The sequence below is a fragment of the Xenopus tropicalis genome, chromosome 3, assembly GCF_000004195.4.
Source record: "Xenopus tropicalis strain Nigerian chromosome 3, UCB_Xtro_10.0, whole genome shotgun sequence".
Taxonomy (NCBI): domain Eukaryota; kingdom Metazoa; phylum Chordata; class Amphibia; order Anura; family Pipidae; genus Xenopus; species Xenopus tropicalis.
The window spans coordinates 102,419,373-102,439,767 of NC_030679.2; the positions used below are offsets into that span (position 1 = coordinate 102,419,373).

The 20,395-nt window shown below is 37.2% G+C and overlaps 1 protein-coding gene across 2 annotated transcripts in view; it reads right to left on the bottom strand.

Annotated features, from left to right (window-relative positions):
- scg3 (secretogranin III) overlaps window positions 1-19,468 on the bottom strand; it is a 29,198-nt gene extending 9,730 nt beyond the window's left edge. For both annotated transcript variants that reach the window (NM_001276693.1, NM_001276694.1), the window contains 8 exon segments: window positions 9,322-9,438; window positions 10,642-10,801; window positions 11,441-11,602; window positions 13,422-13,564; window positions 15,193-15,408; window positions 15,484-15,523; window positions 17,187-17,239; window positions 19,014-19,468. In NM_001276693.1, coding sequence (NP_001263622.1) covers window positions 9,322-9,438; window positions 10,642-10,801; window positions 11,441-11,602; window positions 13,422-13,564; window positions 15,193-15,408; window positions 15,484-15,523; window positions 17,187-17,239; window positions 19,014-19,098 — 976 coding nt within the window. In that variant the 5' untranslated portion in view covers window positions 19,099-19,468.
- Window positions 19,469-20,395: the final 927 nt, after the last annotated feature.

Here is a 20,395-nt window from a genome sequence, read left to right on the forward strand (position 1 = left end):
TAAGAGTTATGTTTTCTTTTATTATGCAAAAAAATTATTTTGGGGTTGACATGTCCTTTAAGCTAGGTCTGGGTCTCTCTGAAGTAAAGATGGGGATGGGTACCACATATAAAAAACTGCATGGGCAAATATTGCCACAATTTATCAATGTTCCTCAACATAAAATTTATATCTAGGGATCCACCAAATTCAGCGTTCCCTTCTGACAGGCATGTCGTGTTGGATGGCAAATCTGTCTTGTAGTTTACGCATCATTTTCCCAGTCCCGTTGTACTTGGACCCATGCAACTACATCTGACTTGTAGGATGCATTTTGTTGATCCAACACCATCCTAAAAAATCTCCTGAGGAGTTTAGCCCTTACAAACAATAACAAATTCAAACCATGACACCTGTTTTCTATATTGTTCTACATTGTTAAAAAGAAGAGGTGAAGCAATGCAGTGGGAAACATGCCCCTCGCCCAACTTTTTTGATGCATGTTGCTGGCATTAAATTCAAAATGAGAGTATATTTTCCAGTAAACAATGACATTTCACATTTGATATGTTGTCTTTGTTCTATCTGCAATTGAATATAGGGGTTAAATGATTTGCAAATCATCCCATTCTCTCATGTTACAGAGTGTCCCGACTTTCTTGGAAAAGGGTTTTTGGAAAGAGTCATCAGTTTGTTCTTCATCCTGACATCTAAACCTCTGCCTGGTTGCTAGGGTTAATGACCCAGAAATTTAGAAAGCAGATTGATTGTGAGGTTAGTATGTTATTGCTATACTCACATTCATTCTTCATTCTGACATGTAACCAAATCTGTTGTTGCTAGGACCAGTGACTCTAGCAATCAGCTGTTAAACATAGGGGGCTTTGTCACTTAGAATTAACATCTTTATGATTTAGGCATTGATCTTTTGGCAAAGTATCATATTGATCTATTATATTTGTGTCAGTTTTTTCTTTTTAAAAAATGATCCTGGTTTCTATTTTCTTCTTTAGATTTCTATATTCTGAGTGGCACACAGAGTGACTAATTTTGCTGGATTACGTATCATTATTGGTAGGTCAAGCAGTTTCCATGCCAAAGTAACCACAAGCAATCAGGTGGTCAGTAGAGCAGGTGGTAATAGTGAATGCCTTCTGTTAGTTTACATATGCCAGCAGTTATGGCAGTGGGTGAGCCAACCTGCTCATCCATAAAGAAAAACAATGCTATCTTGCCATGCCGTGCACTTGTTCTGCCAAGTCACAAGGTACAAAGTCGTTTTCTGATGTTTATTTCTGTCACATAAATAGAAGGAGATTTAGGGTCTGTATCATTGATTAGTTGCACTTCCATTTATTGGCCTATAAGTCAACATCCCTCTCTGTCATCTATCAAATTGAAATGTTCAGAAAAATCATTTCAAGCATGAGATTTTTTTTTATCTCATTCTCACCTTGCCCTTACCCTCTACAAAGGCAGAATGCCATGCACACTATAAGAATTTCCTCATAATGACAAAGGAAGTCTCAGAGGAGGATGTTGGTGAGAAAAATACACATTGGCCTTCAGCTTGCTCAGTGCTTAATGTGACATTAACCAGCAGAAGGTCATGTTGTTACTGAAGCTTCCTTTTTGTACTAGCCAAAGTACAAGCTGACGTCATAGAAATAAAAATAGATTACAGTACAGAGCACTGGCAGACCCACAGTGTCTATGACTGTAATCTCCTTAACTCCCTCACTGCCAGAAAGCTTGAACTCTGGTGTGTCTATTACTGTAATCACCTTAACCCCTTTCACTGCCACAGAGCTTTGTAAATCATTACCCTCCAGGGTGGTTGTTGTGAGCTATCGCTTAGCAGCGATCTAGGGGTTAATATAGTGAATAGCATTAGGTCAAAAAAAGAATCAATGTGAGTTAAAATAGTACAAAACATTACTATCTCATTACTATCTCATCAAAGCTGATAATTCTGCATATAATTGGTATGGTTTGTGTTGTACTTGAGCTTTTGTACCACAGAGACCTTATCCGCACACCCTGGCACTCCAAACTTATATGCCCGGTGCACACTGCTGGAGGGATCGGCACCCTCCAAAAATAGTACAACCACAAAAAAAGCTAATGGCACTCAGGGCTGTAAACAAGGGAAAAACCCTTAAAAAATTTTTATTGCGGGGCAACGTGACCCCTTTATCAAGCTTGATAAAGGGGTCACGTTGCCCCGAAACGTTGCACCATTTTATGTTGCCCCGAAACGTTGCCCATTTTACGTTCCTACCCTCCACTTTGGGCATATTGCTGGCACTAGGTGGGGCACAAGACTACATGAGCAGATCTATATAGTGAGTGAGAACCCACCAGTCCAAATTACATTTGCTAAAAAATGACATCTTCAAATTCAGTTTCAGGTTTTCCCCTTAGATTTCAACAAAGTTTTCAACTGATAAACCATAAGATAATTTTTTCTTCCTGAACTGAATTTGGGTCTCCCTACTCTGTTCTGGAGACCCCAATATTAAACTGATTGCCTGTGTATTCCATGCCCATTCAGTCTACCTTATTAAATAAAAGAATCATATTATTCTAAAAAGGAAACTATTATGTATAAAGCATATTCAGCTTTTCATCTAATCATTATTATTGGGCTCTTCCTCATTGTTGATGATGCAGTCATTCTTGCAACAAGCCATTACTTCCTCCCCAGGCTTTACACGCTGTCATTACAGAATATGATCTCTTGTTATCAGATTTCTTGTTTCTCTCCTGTAAATACACCCATGCCCTTTAATTGATACTGTGATAATCCACACAAATTCATAAACAATAAATTTAGAGTGTATAGCTTTATTAATGTCAGCTAAATAATTTGCTAATCGATCCAAATTCCAACTCCTCCACAGCTCATGTAATTCAAATGGAGCAGCAGCAGATGAGACCAAACAGCTCTATCATTGTGTAGGAGGTAAACAAATAAACATATCCTGTTAGAGCAGGGGCCCCCAACCTTTTCTTACTCGTGAGCAACACTCAGATGAAAAAAGTGTTGGTGAGCAACACAAGCATGAAAAAAGTTCTTTGGGGATACCAAATAAAGGCTGTGATTGGCTATTTGGTAGCCCCATGTGGGCTGCAGGAGGCTCTGCTTGGTGTAAAACTGTGTCTCTGTGCTTCCAAAATTCGCCTCCAAGCCTGAAATGTAAAAGCAGACGCCTACTTTGAGGCCACTGCCAAAGGGGGCAGTGAGCAACATGTTACTTATGAGCCACTAGTTGGGGATCACTGTGTTAGAGGATGTAGTGAGTGAGTAAGGTGAATTGCTTCTTTAGGTATGCATACTATACTATAGCTTTAATTACTAGTGCATGCACCTAAATATATTTTTTAAGAAATGCTTTATCATACATCTAGTGATGTGCTGCTTGACCCGCATCCCATGGGAGCTGTGGGTTTACTCTTAAGACAGGCGTGTTAGAGTTGAAATTTGGGGGACTATTGCAGATTCAGGTTGGGTATGGGGCAGACTGGGGGAGTGCACTCTTCCTCTGCTCCCAAAATTTCCCTGTCTAGGAACCTAAGGCACTTGCAGAAGTAGTATACAGAGTGGGAATGGGTTGGGTGCGGGTCCTACAATGGCAACATTTTGCAGGTTAGGCTCACATGCGAGTTAAGGTTTTTTCACACAACAGTGTGAAAAGTCACATTTCTGAATCTAAAGAGAGTATAAAAGTTTGCCAGGTTTGAGATGGGTGCCAGGGTAAATCTGGGAGGAAATACCCATGCAAAGAAATTGCTCTTTTTTTTATAATATAGTAAGTCATTTAAAAGATTAGTAGATGATTGTCATGCTGGGGCTTTCGTGAAATTATTCAGCCTGAATCACCCTACCTTTACTGTGGCATTAATTTCCTATGTGTCTAAAAATATCCTCATAATGCATTCTGTAATAAAATTTATTGTATTTCATCCAGTGCTCAGTTATCACTTTTGTCACATGACTTATTAAAACCTTAATCTATAGAAATATTGTTACCCTCTGTTGTAAAATATGAGAATATTACGAGGCGTTCCATGACTGGCCTCCTGTTTTTATATGGTTATGGGGGGCTACTCATTTTACCTGGGGGTACATTATTCCTTATTAGTGATGAGCGGATCTGTCCGGTATCGTTTCACCTAAAACATTTGTGAAACGGTGAAAAATCATGCGAGACATGTTTGTCGCACAATTTTATTGTCATCCATGTCTTTTTTTGACGTTCGCGTCTTTTTTGTTGTCCGCGCCCTTTTTTGACGCAATCGCGCCTATTTTGATGCAACTTTTTTTGACGCGCTACAAATTTTTTTGGTGGCAAATTTTCTCTGAAGTTCCGCTAAACAACGCCAATGGCGACATGTGGAAATTTGCTGCGAATCTATGTCTGGCTAAAAAATTCACTCATCACTATTCCTTATATAATTAACCATTTTGGTTCATTTCTCTCTCTGTATTTCATACTTAGACACATTTTGTCAGCACTGCAAAGATTCAAAGAACATAATTTTGGTGCAACTAATCTGCAGTTGTTGTTGCTGAGACTATTGCTTATTTTCAAATGCACATTTATGAATCTGTTCCTTTCCATGCAGCTATCATGGGTGAAGGTTACTTGGCCAGCTTGGAACAACTACATTACCTTTTTTTGCTGTAAAACTGGCAAGAGAATTACAAAGTCCTTGAGGTATACAATATTGCTATGTGGTAAAAATGGAAAGAACATATTTCTAGGTCTATATCAAACAAGGGATTAGGTTCCTCTTGGGATCTGTGAATAGCACTTAAGGGGGTGAAATTACATATGTGTTCTCTATCATGAGCAAAACAGGTCAATAACACTGGAATATTCTGATATGTATGCAGTCTTTGTAGGCAATTTTAAACCTAATGACACTTACATAAGAGTGCAGATAGAAATACATTACAGTTTAAAAATAACATGTACATTTTCAAGTGTGATGGGAAAAGATCTGCATTGCTAGGACTGTTATACAACGGATACATGTACTTTCATGTATTACATTTTCATAGAAAACTAATACCAAGCATCACAGTTTCCAGTAGCATGCAGGGTGACCTCAATTAGCCAATTCAGTAATTTGATGCAGACTGATCAGAATGTGCCATGGCAAATTCAATGTTACAGAAGCAGATGCATATGAGGAATGCATCTCTTAAAAAATGGGTTTCAAATGGGTATAAAATTTTTTGGAGAAAAGGGCACATGTAATAAATATTTAATAATATTTAAAAAATTCAGTTTATTTATTTATGGATATATCCAGTTACAAATTTGGGGGCAAGGTAAGCCTTTTATCACTGAATGTGAAGCTAAAGTGATACCAAGACAGTCATGTCAGTGTTCTCTACAATACAGGTAGAAATGTATTTATTTAAATTTGCTCCCTTTTTCTTCCCAAGGATCCATTAACTAATTAACACAATAGGAAAATTGCACTAGGGCAGTTACCAATTGCAAATAATTAGCAATTCATTTTTATCAGTCTACTACGAGTTAAAAAATGAAAGCAAAGATCTTATTGGATGCCAAGGACAACAGCACTGCAATTTAGCATTTATGCTATTTTCATTTGCTCCTTATTATACATCTAGGGTTGGGGGCAGTGTAAGCCTCTGTTAGGGCTGAGTTCACAAGTATCTCCAGCCTATTAAAGGTACCCACCAGTAAGACATTGATTAGAGTTCTGGTTGTCTCCAACACCCAAGGGAAAAGGACTGCTGCGGAAAGGGGTTATGGTTCATTTACTAAAAACTGTCACAAATCCAATGACAAATAGGAACTTGTCAGTATTGCTTTAAAATGGTGTTATGGAACAGGTTTTTGTACACTTTTTGGCGATCAAATACAGCATACCTTTAGTTATACTGTACATTTATAATTTGGTATTTATATTTTTTCTGCTTTATTTGATGTATATAGTTTAGGAAGACACATTATAGGGCTCTTGGTTATATCTAGGGAGTCTAGAAGAGAGTTATTAGAGCCAGGCACATGAAAACATTAAATAAAAAAAGGCCAAAAAATTATATTCAGAAATCAGTACAAAAATGAGTTTACTGGATTGGGACACTGATTTGCAAACTAAGGTTATCAGGCAAATTGATCCTGGAATCTGTGTTTAATGCAGGTCTTCTTCTAGCCACTGTACCTATTCTAAATGGTTGTGCTGACAGTTATATCCAATCAAGAAGTACTTAAGAAACCAATATTATGTTTGTTTGCCAGTGTGCCATAGGCACAAATGACTCCCTGATAAGCTTCCTGCTGGTGTTATAATGGTAGGTTCTATTAATACCTACTTGTTAGACTATTTGGACAAGTATCAGTGGTGTAACTACCCCAGGAGACAAAGGTCCCCAGATTGTGGGGTCTTCTGTATGGTAGTTTCCCCTACGCTGCCACTTCTGAAGATTAAATTTGCCTTTTGCACACTCATTTGCTGTACGAGGCAGGCGAGCTTCCAGGTATGCAGAATGGGGAGGGAAATTCGGCTCTAGGGTGTGCACTGGGCCCCCCTCCTGAAGATTTTTTTCAGGAGAGCAGAAACAAGGTGCACTGACAATTATAATACCCAAGGCTACAGAAATCTCAAGATCTACAGTTAGTTAAGTATAGGTATGCGTATATGTATATATATATACAGTGGTGTGAAAAACTATTTGCCCCCTTTCTGATTTCTTATTCTTTTGCATGTTTGTCACACTTAAATGTTTCTGCTCATCAAAAACCATTAGTCAAAGATAACTGAACACAAAATGCAGTTTTTAAATGAAGGTTTACGTTATTAAGGGAGAAAAAAAACTCCAAATCTACATGGCCCTGTGTGAAAAAGTGATTGCCCCCCTTGTTAAAAAATAACTTAACTGTGGTTTATCACACCTGAGTTCAATTTCTGTAGTCACCCCCCAGGCCTGATTACTGCCACACCTGTTTCAATCAAGAAATCACTTAAATAGGAGCTACCTGACACAGAGAAGTAGACCAAAAGCACCTCAAAAGCTAGACATCATGCCAAGATCCAAAGAAATTCAGGAACAAATGAGAACAAAAGTAATTGAGATCTATCAGTCTGGTAAAGGTTATAAAGCCATTTCTAAAGCTTTGGGACTCCAGCGAACCACAGTGAGAGCCATTATCCACAAATGGCAAAAACATGGAACAGTGGTGAACCTTCCCAGGAGTGGCCGGCCGACCAAAATTACCCCAAGAGCGCAGAGACAACTCATCCGAGAGGCCACAAAAGACCCCAGGACAACATCTAAAGAACTGCAGGCCTCACTTGCCTCAATTAAGGTCAGTGTTCACGACTCCACCATAAGAAAGAGACTGGGCAAAAACGGCCTGCATGGCAGATTTCCAAGGCGCAAACCACTTTTAAGCAAAAAGAACATTAAGGCTCGTCTCAATTTTGCTAAAAAACATCTCAATGATTGCCAAGACTTTTGGGAAAATACCTTGTGGACCGACGAGACAAAAGTTGAAATTTTTGGAAGGTGCGTGTCCCGTTACATCTGGCGTAAAAGTAACACAGCATTTCAGAAAAAGAACATCATACCAACAGTAAAATATGGTGGTGGTAGTGTGATGGTCTGGGGTTGTTTTGCTGCTTCAGGACCTGGAAGGCTTGCTGTGATAGATGGAACCATGAATTCTACTGTCTACCAAAAAATCCTGAAGGAGAATGTCCGGCCATCTGTTCGTCAACTCAAGCTGAAGCGATCTTGGGTGCTGCAGCAGGACAATGACCCAAAACACACCAGCAAATCCACCTGACTAATAGTTAAATGTGTTTGATGATCAGAAACATTTTGTGTGACAAACATGCAAAAGAATAAGAAATCAGGAAGGGGGCAAATAGTTTTTCACACCACTGTTTATATATATAGATCTGTGCAGGTGGCAAACTTGCATTAAAATGTTGTTTAGATGCGTATTTTTCCTCTATGCAGATCATACAGTGCTTTTAAACTATAAATATTCATGTTTGGAAATGGCAAAATCATAGAACATGTGGTTTATCCTGACTTAATCAATGCCTTTCTTGGAAGCTTAACTCATTGGTCAAGTGAGTGGTTTATCGATGAAGGCTCTTTTATACTAATTCAAACACTAACTCAAAGTAGCTCATTTAGGCTTACAGTAACAATAAATTATTTTCTAGCTATCATATTCCAAGCAACAGGAGTTGTGGTTAAAGGCACAATATCACAAGCTTATGCTTATAAAGTTGCAATTTTTAAGGGACTGTATGCATCCCCTGCGGGGGGTATAAAAATAGTGACCCCTGAATACTGTCCAAAAGCCAAATAAGAAGTTGCGCTCATTGCATTCAGATACTGCTTGAAAGTGTAGTCCATCAAATGTAGAGTGGAATGTAAGAATCTCTAGGGTTGCGCTTGTGACTGAAATCATGTACACAGACATTGACATATCTAATCTGGGTATCTGTAGTTACAAGACATCTGTAACATCTTCCTGTTGCATTTATGCATTCTGTTGGTAATTTACCAAGCTGTGCCAGCTGAGAGCAAGTTTTGGTAGCTTACCAGTAAATCTTCGGTAAGGCAAAGCCATGCAGAAGCTTTGCACATGGTGCCTCTTAGTAAACGAATTAAGAACAAAAGTTAAAATCACTATGAGGTGCCAAATAGTTGCTTACCTGATAACCCCAGGCCAGTGATCCTGTAAGCAGAAAAATGCACCAGCCAGGATATTTCTATAGAAATTCAGCAGGATCTTCTTCTTTTCTCTAGGCATGGGCAGGCATATGCACAGTAGAGTAAAAAAAACTGCTTTTTGCGTCTAAGTTCAGCTTTTTACTACGCATGTACCTGCCCAGACCAGAACAAAAAGAAGGTGGAAGACGTGAACAGGAGCACGGCCAGGGTATCAGGTCATTGATTGTAATCATATTATATATTTTTTTTCTTTAAAGCAAGTGTACCTTCAAAAGGTTTGTTTTAACCCCATAATGAAAGCATAATGTGTGTAATTAATCTTTCTTTTGACATTTTAGTGCAGTTACTGAATTCATCACAATGCACAAATGATTTCTGCTCATCAGTATCACTTGACAAAAAAAGCCCTGCCAAGACAGGGTTAAAAGTTATATATCATATATATTTCATGTGTCCAAGGAAAATCTAAATGACTAGTGTGAACAAGAATATTGATCATCATAGATTTCCCCACCCCAAATCAATTGATTTTCCAATAGCTTCAGCTTTAAAAAAAAAAAAAACTAAAATCAATATCTGTTAACAATTACAACACATTTACTCACCTAAGTAATTGACTCCTTCTTCTGGTGTAATTGTCCCATATTTAACCATCATTTTTACAAAGTCAATTAGAGTTTTCATTATTGTTATCAATGTCTTCTTCTCTTTGGCATCGTTTTCTATAAAAATAAAATATGACATTGGAAACCATAATAATCAAAGAGATACATTTAAGAAGGTAATGATTCATTATTCATTATCATTGCCTTGCCTTGCAAAAGAATACATTTATTTCATTAATTTATTTTAATAATGAATAAACTGCAGTTCCCCTGCTGTTACTATGCTATTATTTTGCTAGAACTATAGAGAAATGTATTTATTCCCTTGACTATACTTCTGCTCTCTGCTTAAAGAACTATGTTTTCACAAGTTATGTTAACATTTACATACATAGAAGATTATTTCTCTAAGAACAAAGGGAAGCTTTACCAGAAGATTTGTCATCAACTATGTATCTAAAGCTGGCCATTCACTGAAAGATTTGCTTATTTTGCGAGGACAGCAAAAATCTTTCCCCAATATGCCCACCATACACAGGCTGATAAGTTGCTGAAGTGGTCCATCAGCAGCTTTTATCAGCCCATGGCCACTTTGAGGAAACTCAAACTGTGCCTTTTTGACAACTTTTCTTAGGGTAAAGTATTAGAATTAGTATTATAACCACATTTTCAACAAAATAAAAGAACAGTAAGCAGCAACAGAATATACTACTAGAGAATTTTCACTTCTAAATGATAAAATATGCCAAAATTCACTACCTCTCAGATGGCAGTACAAATTTATTAAATAGCAAATATCCAAGAGGCCTAATGTGTAAATCCCCCATATTTATAACATGCAAACTAAATCCCTACTTCTGACCACAATCAGCATCTAAAGGAGCCAAGGCTGCCATATTTTAAAAAAACCTACTCAAAGGTATTCCCCAGTAATAAAGGGCTAAATGGTATTGGGTGGTTTGTACTTTCATGTCTGTGCATGCAGAGAGGTGTGGTTTGGTGGTCGGCCTGGGAAACGTTTGCCTTCGCGTTTTCCAGGCCGAGCGGAGATATGCTTTGTGTGACCATGCCCTAAAGGAGTTTATTTATTAACCAGTGATGTTGCCCATAGCGAACAATCATATATTTGCTTTTGTTTTATAACTTGTAGGTGACTGTTCAAATCTAATTTCTTGTTGGTTGCTATGGGCAACATCAATGGTGATGTTTGTCTCCAGTTTATTTATAAACACTCCCCTGTGTCTACTCACAAAGAGAAACTAAAGCAGTGTATTTTGTTCCGGAAATGTGTTGTTTTTAAAATATGCCTTTTTCGGTTACCTGAGTTAAGACTTTTTATAAGTCGATTAAAATTTGGGAAATATTGGAGATCATCAAAGTCTTCTTCGGGAGATAATTCATTCCTTCTTTCCTTGCTGCTAAAAGAATCCTCATTTTTTGTTTCAGATGATTCTCTGTCTTCATTTTTATTTCGTGTTTCCTAAATAAATGTAAATTATAATTTAAACAATGATAGTGGGAGTCAGACAAATTCCTGTAGTCAAAAAATGCATATGCCTGCATATGTGGCCCGCAGAGGACATCGTTTTGCTATGCTTCATGTGGTTGCTTGCCTAAAGGCCAAACATATCACGTCTTTGAATACTTGGCCAAGTGAACAGATATTTACATTTACAAGTAGCTAAACACCATAGATAAATCAAACCCGAGGCTCAGTTTCAGTTCCCAGTTCTGGGGCTGATAGCTGAGCATGAAATAATTCAAACTACAGGCCATTTTGAAAGACACTTCTACTTACCAATACTTGATACTGCAGGTAATGACAGTATCTATCATTACTTTATGGTCTATACAGAAATGGTATATATAGCACTAACTGCTGCACATATAAATATGAATGAGCCTGAGCAATTCAAGGTTGTGATTATACAGAATGTGTTCTCTAGATTAAATATTATGCCTGCTTCCATTACTATCATCTATTTGGTTTCCGGGCACTATCACATGCTGTTATAGAAAACATCTTGCGTAGTGGTGTAAAATAAAGTAATTACTTCCAGAGGCTAATAACGTCACAGAGAGCCACACAGCATTGCCAAGGATGCGCAAAATAAATTACCATTTTTCCCTCCTGCTTATCGTCATCGTAGACGTCTGATCTCACGGCTGCATAATCCAGATCTCCTGCTTCCTTCTCACGGTTTTTAGCCTCATTAGCAATTAGTTGCTGTAAAACTTCTGCCACTTCATCTTCTAATGTGTATGCCTGGCTTTCTGTAATCTGAAAGCAAAGATTGTACTGATTACATTACTGTAAGCTCATTTCAGTAGCCATTAAACTCTCATTTAACTGCTAGTTGTTGATTTCACTAAGAATAATATATTCCAGGCAACTATGAACAATATTGGTAGAAAAATAATTTATTTTTAATATAATTTAGCACACAACCTTTAAAATCATTTACTACACACACAGTGGTAATACACCAAGAACAGCTATGGGGGAAAGTATTTCCAATACATAATGATGAAAGATTCCCTTTTAAGAGAGTCATATTTTATGTATGCACTGGTGTTAAAGAATAACTAAACCCCCGAACAATGCAGGCTTCTAATTCTAATATATTGCATAAAACAACTCATATGTAAAACCCTGCTTCACCTAAATAAACCATTTTCATACAGAAATACTTTTTAAGTAGTAGTAGTATTTAAATACTATGTACTTCTAAATAGAAAACTGCCATTTTAAGTACTAAGGGCTGCCCCCTGGGATCCTGTGATTCACGGTGCACACAAAGAAACCAAGGGCACACATACATGCTAGGTCACATCATCCACTTAAGAGACAAAGTTCTGTCTGTCACTCCAACACTTCTTCCTGTTACAGTTAGTATTTATTCTGAATGTATAGTTTTCCTTTAATCAAGCCAAAATCAGTTCAGAAATATTTTCTGATGTCACTCACACGTGACACACTGACAATATTATTAATAGGATACCAAGAGAAAAGAGACACCTTTCCAGGTATGGGACCCATTATCCAGAATGCTCGGGACCTGGGGTTTTCCGGATAAGAGATCTTTCTGTAATTTGGATCTTCATAACTTATGTCTGCTTAAAAACATTTAAATATTGAATAAACCCAATAGGTTTGTTTTGCCTCCAATAAGGATTCATTATATCTCAGTTGGGATCAAGTACAAGGTATTAGTTTATTATTACAGAGGAAAAGTAAGTAGTAGGCAGTGGAAAGATCCTGATGATGCGTTTGCATAAAAAAAGGCACAGTCATGTCAAAAAAGTGTCTCAAATTTTTCAGCAAAGCAAAACAGGACACATTCACTCATCAATACTTACAGTAATATCTGAGTAACAGTTATAATGCAATTTATTATATACCTCTAGCATGCCTAATATTTAGTCAGAAAATCAATCTAATTAAATCAGTGGAACAGTTACGGTATCTCAGAATAATAATTTAGAGCCACAAATAACCTCATAAGTATACCCTCTGTAAAGAATAACAGTAGGTACTAGAAATACCATGAAATAAATGGTATTAGGGAGGAATGAATAAACAGGTAAACTTTATTGAGTAATTGCTATTGTTTTTTATATAAATATATATATATATATATATATATATATCAATAAGTGGTAGGCACTGAAAAGATCCAGTTGCTGGTAATATACAAACTATATACTTAATCCTGTGCCCTGACATTTGACCCATTTGCAGTTAACTTACAGTTATATCTCAGTAACAGTTATAATGCAATGCAAATCATTAAATACCTCTAGCATGCCTAATATTTAGTCAGAAAATCAATCTAAATCAGTGGAACAATTACAGTATCTCAGAATGTTTGCCAGGTCCCGGACACTCTAAGGCTCCCATGCAAGTATAGGGAGATCTCTGCAAGCACTAGAGTAAGTTAATATCTTCTTGGTTGTACAGTAAGGCCTTTTCTTTAAAGCTTTTATAGTGCACTCGTTTATAGCTAGTCAAATGGCTAATTTAATCCAAAAAATTATAATTTAAGGTTAGAATTGGCTAAAGATAAATGATGAATGTATTTAACATAGAGTACACTTACCAGTCCAAGGTTCAGAAGCTTCGACACAATCTTATCAAACACCCCCCTGTCATTTTCCTCGTATATTCTTGTGGCAATCTTTCTAACAATGTCTTCTGCAGTTAAAGGTGTGCCATCTAACTGGTGCAGGCCATCCGGGTCATCTGCCATAGGATAACAAGTTTAGACAATAAGAATGCGTTATGAGTCCATGTCATCCTCAAAATTCGTGATATTCATACATTTGTAACAAAGAATCATTATAGTTGTTTAAAGTAAACCCTACATTTTCCCACCATGTATATAAGTTGGGCACATCTCCCCCACCCAAATCACACCATTTTTATTGCATATATCTCCTCCTTTCACCAGCACCATCACATTTTCCTAAAACAAATAGCACAAAAACCATCACTAAATGGTAGCTCAATGCAAATCATGTAAAAGGGCAATATTTACTGACATATATATATATATATATATTCCAGTTCAGTAAGATTCTTTAATAGGCCACTATCTGTTGTTTAAGTATTCATTCTGGAGGTATAATTTTCCTTTAATCTGAAGATATTTTTGTTTTGGTTCTTTAAATGCTTTGTATGAAATACTTTTGTAGTTGTATGTTCCAAAATCACATTTACAGCTCTTCAAGATCTCAGATAATAATAATGTACCACTAATAAAATGAAATCCTCATCTAAAGGTTTGTTTCCCTTACAGAACATTCATAAAAGCCAAAAATCTCTGCACAGATTGCTTTATTTGTTACTATGATAAGCACTGAATCTGTTGGCTTAAAAGACTGGAATGTCTCCAGACAGAACAGATGCTGTAGAAGTCTTCATTTAGGAAGGATAAATAGTATTGCACGACCTAAGCCTAGTCTGTTTGACTCTTTTTTTGGTTCAGACTTTCACTTGTTACTAAAACAACACATTACTCATGATTCTGGGTCCTCTTTCATGCTTATTGTTATCACTTGTGATTACTCATAGTATGACCAACATTAATTTAGGTAGGAAAGTACAGAATTTACTATGATTACAGAATATAACTATTGTACTATATCCTGCACCACAGCAAATGCACAGAGTTTCATTTATTTATTTAGATAGACATTAGGGCTCATTTATGAGCAGGAAGCAGGGTGCCATTTTTGTGGCTTTAATGCCTAAATGAATTGCTGCAGGCCTCTACGCAATGTTTTGTAACACAGAGACCTACAGCTAGTCACATGAATACAGCACCGTCTACTTTTAGCAGCAGGGGTATCGGATGCAGGCCCCAATGATGCCCGGTACTTACCGCCTGCTATGTAACCTATAGTAAGGACAGGACTGATCTGTAGTTGCTGATGCTTCACTCTGCACTACGTGCTGGATTTTTTATTTGACTGCAGGGTGCAGCTAGTCCCAAGGCAGATGTGCTCTAATGCACCCCTTAGTATTCTTGCACTTCTGTCCTTAATTGACCCTATTTATGCCCTTACTATGGTGTAGCACACAGTATGCATTCTCCACCACAACACTAAACTCTGACATTATAAAGAGATGTTGGTACCAGAAACTAAAACATTAAACCTTGCATGCTATTTATAATTTTACCATAAAAGTATTTCCAAATGCTGTTACATTATCTTTCTGGTCCCCTCCCCCCCGCTTCAATATGAAACAAGGCTAAAATCAAGTAGAGCAAAAGAAAGCTCTAAAAACAATTCACTAGATGCATATTCATAAAATAATAAACTTGCCTTTAATAATGAATGTGGGAAGGATATAGATAATAAAAATACCTTCATATTTATAATCCAACATGCTTTTAGTTGAGTCAAAATACTCTGCAGGCTTCAGGTTCTTTGTTGAATCAGCATCATCCAGGGTACCCCTGTGACCACCAACAGAGCTCCTTACACTTCCACTTCTCTTCACATCTCCTTCTTTTTCTGCTACTGACATCAACAGCCCAAGCTCATCCGCAAAGGAATCATTTTTTAGCATCTCTTGGTTTTCTGCAAGATGGCAACACAATATAGCACTGGCAGTTTATTGCGGTTTTATTAGTAGCTACTTAACTCCCCACTTACCTTTGCTTGTGCCTCTGCTCACAGTGTCTGCCTCTGCAATCTTTAAGAGAGAAAAGGATTATTTTGAGGATCTATATAGTGGCATCTCTGCAACTGTATACTGAAAACTGTGCCTCACATCTAAGAACGTTACTGAATACAAAAGAACCCTTATTTTAAGCTTCTCAGGGGACGGCGTCAAACCAACGTAAAATCTGGGAAAAAATGAAAATGATAAATCGGGGTACATAAAATTGTGGTTCTACTGTATCTATGAAAATAATTGCACAGATATTGTGTGAAAAAGTTGAGTACTATTTAGAGGTTAAAATATATTTACTTTGCCTTCCTAGCATAATAATAATAGTAATGCAAAAAAAAAAAGAGGAAATGGGTCTAGGTCATTCAATTCTAAGTAACGGCTCATATATCATCTTGAGAGTATATTTAGAGTCTCTGATTCTGGACAGCGAAGGTAGTAGCCTTGCAGGAAACACCCACAATGCTAATCTTGTGCATTATATTAACCCACAACAGTAACTCCTATTAATGTCCTTCTGCAACTGCTGCTAGTTCTTGAATGATATGTGGATTTCATTCTCTGTAAAACATTGCAGGGATAAAAGTGCAATGAAATTATGAACCAGTTTTTTATTTCACTAATGCTTAAAGTTCAGCGTTTCCATATCTAGGTTTGCTTTGTCCCTGTTTTCAGGTGTCAGTATAGGGAATATTAATAAAAGGTGAAAACTTGTACATTAATCCATAGCAACAATGTTTACTTTAAAATGAGTTGCCATTATTTGCTACCTGCTGATTGGAGTGCCATACATTGTTCCCCAAATGGTGTAGTTAGATTGCAGCCATTTTAGTGACTTTTGCACATGACATGTTGTCTCTTCTTGTCTCTGGCTCTACAGCAATCACATAGGAGCATGACTGTACTGTCATACTTGGCTTTTCAGCCAACTGCCATGATGATGCCATGATAGTCTTTACTATACATCATGTGGGTTCACCTACACTGCCCTCACCAGAGCTACCTAATCAGGACTATGCTGGGCCATGATGTGGCCCCAGTCTATTTTTTACCAAACCTTTTATTTAATTTAGCTGAAGTCTTGCAGTGCTACTGTACATTGATGCAAATATAATGCTTATATGATTTTTCCATTAATTTTATTGTTTCTTCTGTGCAAACTTTAATGTGAATTATTTCTAAAAGAAACAATGGTCCTGTTTAAGCTAGTGTCAGTTAAATGCTACAATATCTACAAGTAATCTAGCCATATGTCTTATGAGGCTATTATACTATTATAGAGGTTGTCAGAGCCCCATTCATTAAGCTTGGTTTTGCCAGGTAGAGCCTGTCACAAAGTACCCTTATCAGCACAATTCATTCAGAATGTAAATAAAATATAACATTTTTATTCCTCAGTATATTATTATAATTTTGGTATATATATATTAGTCCTTCTTTAGTTATATCAGTGTCTGCACTCCAATGCAAAATATTCACAAGACGGGCTGCACAGTCAAATCAAATGTATAAAAATAATTTTTAGACCGGCACACCCTTGTTAAAACGTTGTGTCTTTATTACAAGCACGCTGCACAAAAAATCTGACGTTTTGGTCCTTATTAGGACCTTTCTCCAAAAATAAATATATATATATTGATTTATACTTTAAAGAACTGCACAACAAAATGGAAATTTTCCTTACCTGTTCTTCCAGGGGTCTCTCTTCACTTAATTCCCTGTTGTGTACAGCTTTATCTAAGGGAGACAAGATATTTATATTATTATTTTTTGGCCCGTGTCTATGGCTTTCATAACCAAAATAATTGTTGCTGATCAACTCCTATTATTATTAATTAATGCAAGAAGCTTGTGACATCCATAAATTATTATTTTAAAATAAGTTTTTTGTAGTAATTTCTACTATGTGTCATATGTCATATTTACGTACCACATTTCCAATAATTTAATCAGCCAGTATGCTTTTTGTCAGATCTAGAACTTTACCATAGAAACAATAGTTATGGACTGTTATGGCGCCAACTGATCAGTCAGAGACCTGCATGATGTAATCAGAGCTGTATATCAATGTATTTAGTGTTTGTGCAAAAAGAAAGAGCTTAAACTGAGGTATCAGGTTTAGGACCCGCTAAGAACTTCACTTTTCAACGTGCACATCAGCTTTCACCAGGGTATTGTAGTTTAAGTGGTAAAAGACAGTGTGAATTACTAACCTGAGTTTTGAACTGTGGTGCTAAGTGTATAACTGTGGTCCTGTAGGAATGCAATTTTTTAATCTCTCCTTTAAGAGGTACTGCCCTTAAAATATTAGCCACTTCACTTCTGTTCTGGAGTGTCCAGAGGATACTTGCCCTCTACAGTCTCTCCATAATATTAGGAATGCAGTGGCTGAATTTTAAGGTGGACATGGAGAGCTCAGGCTGTAGTGGCACGTCCCTTCTGGGGACTGAAGTATAAATGCCATGCCTCCATGTTAGGATTACTTGTCTAAAGAAAATCACCCTGCTGAATATACTAAGCACCTTGGTTAAAAGTATGTCAATATAGCTTTAAACAAAGAATGGCAGTGTAAAATTATTTGTGTTGAATTATGCAAACTGTATTAAAAATGCATAGGACTTAAAAATAGTGGGAACAAATTCGGGTTATGTTTGTAAAAAATAGCATATGTTAAAGCTACTTTTTCGATTATTTTTAGAAAATAAAAAACTGACAACAATTGTAGAAAAAAACCCAAAACAGTATAAATTCTAGTGAATTTTACACTTAAATGTACAGTTTAAAGCGCCAAGATGCTACCAAAATGTATTGTAGATATCACTGCTTTAGTCATATCTCCCAAATGTCTAAAATACTGGACTTGTGTCTAAAACTGGTGATATATGGAATGTTTACTAAACAGTAATACCCACCATAATCTGATTACTTTAATAAGAAGATTAAAAAGAACATTGTATTTCTACAGTCTCCCAGCCTGTCTGCCCTGCTTCTTTAAAACGCTCATGTTTTCTACAAATTGATTTCACCATTTCCTACAAAACAACACAACCATGAGCTCATGCATTTCAGTCAAGATTTATCAGTGCCTTTTTTATTTGCTTTTTTTTAGTGTTTTCTAGTCTAAGTAGCAACCATATTAAATGGTAACACCACTCAAAATCTATTTTTTTTTCATAGTGAAAGAAAATGTATTTCTAAGCAGCATTCTAATATATATTCATTAAAAATTTCCAATAGTTCTGTGGGTCTGACTCTTGAAACAATGTAGCAGAGGCCAGTTCCCCTCCAGGTCTTCTAAGCAGCTTGCTCCCTTACATTGCTTCAGGAATCAGAGGGTGCAGTGCAGAGAATATAAACAGCCTGACAGAGATTGCTTTCATGACTAGTTACATTTACAAATGGCACAACTGGATATGTGTAATTATTGTACATTGGACAGTTGCTTAGAATGTAACTTTCATTCATTATGCAATGAGTGATGTTCCCCTTTAAAGAAATGTAAATCCCTTACCTTGCTTAATGCCGGGGTTGGGGAAGCCCTGGACGTGCCAGAAAACCCCAATGATTGCAGTAATAAAAACATATTTTGGACCCATCTGTTCTGGAAGTGCCTTTCCTCGTTTAATGTGCTGTAGTCGGACCCAGGTACTGTGCTAATGAGTTCGGATTTCCCCTTCAGACTGATGGGAGTTGGAAATGCAGGGAGCGACCTTCCCGCTATGGAGAACCTGAGAGACTTGGACTAAAGGTGAGAGCGGAGCTGTCCAGGGCTGTGGTGCTGAAGCTGCTGTACGGAGCGCTGCTGGCTGCTGATAGCTGCTAAGGGCAGCTGCCTCTATTGTTCATCGCTAGATAACATCAAACTGCACATACTCCACTGTCCTTTCTTGCTGACAGCTGGAGAAAAATCGCTCGGAAATCAAAAATCAATGATCCAGTTTGCGTCACCTGGCTGGGAGCTCGTCAGTTCCTTGTAAAGAGCACCCTGGCTCCACCAATGCTGCCGTACGTGACATTCAGACCTTTACGGTTCCCAAATAGGATATGTAAGAGCCGTTCTGATTGGAGCCTGTCTGAGCTATGATTGGACGCTGACCAGTCCTTTTGTGTTCTGGCTTTGAGACGGGTTTGGTCTGTATGTTTCATGCAGGTATATTAGGCAAAAAGTTTTGGGAAAACGACTGAGAGGTTAGCATTTAAAGTTACACCATCAGAGATATATAGGGGCTCTGTACAGTAAGGTTGTAAAGCAACACCCAGATAAAAACTGATCTCATCAGAGGGACTATGTGCCTTTCTTTGCAACCTCATTGCAACTGAAAAGTGTACAGGAAAAAACGTATTTTATTTTATCTATTTTTTTTTAGATTGCTAGTTTGGTCATATTGATGATATTGGACGTTTCGGAAAAAAAAATTGCAAGTCAAACCTGCTGTGTATCAGATTACAGGATTCTGTTGTCTCCACAGCCCTGAAATCCAATAAATCATTCAGTCATTTTATCAACAGGCTTAACGTTCTGGAATAGTAAATAAAGGCAACTGAAGTGACAATGCAGCCATGTGATGCCTAGTAACAGATAAGGTAGCGCAACTGTCAGGCTGATGAGTATGCACTTTTATTTGCAATGAATGATTTAAATTTGAATTAATTTCCAGGGCTTTAAACATTTCCTTGTGTGGATGAGCACTGGAAATAAACATGTCTCTTCTAAAACGAACTGCTTTTAGTTCAGAGGTGCATGCATAGTATGCCAAATGATAATATTTTCAGGATGGAGCAACCTAGAGCCCTCCAAATATTGCTGAACTGCAACTTTTAACATAGCAGACTTCGGAGGATAGAGGACATTTGTCACCACAGCTCAATACCAGCTGGCAGGCTTTAGATATC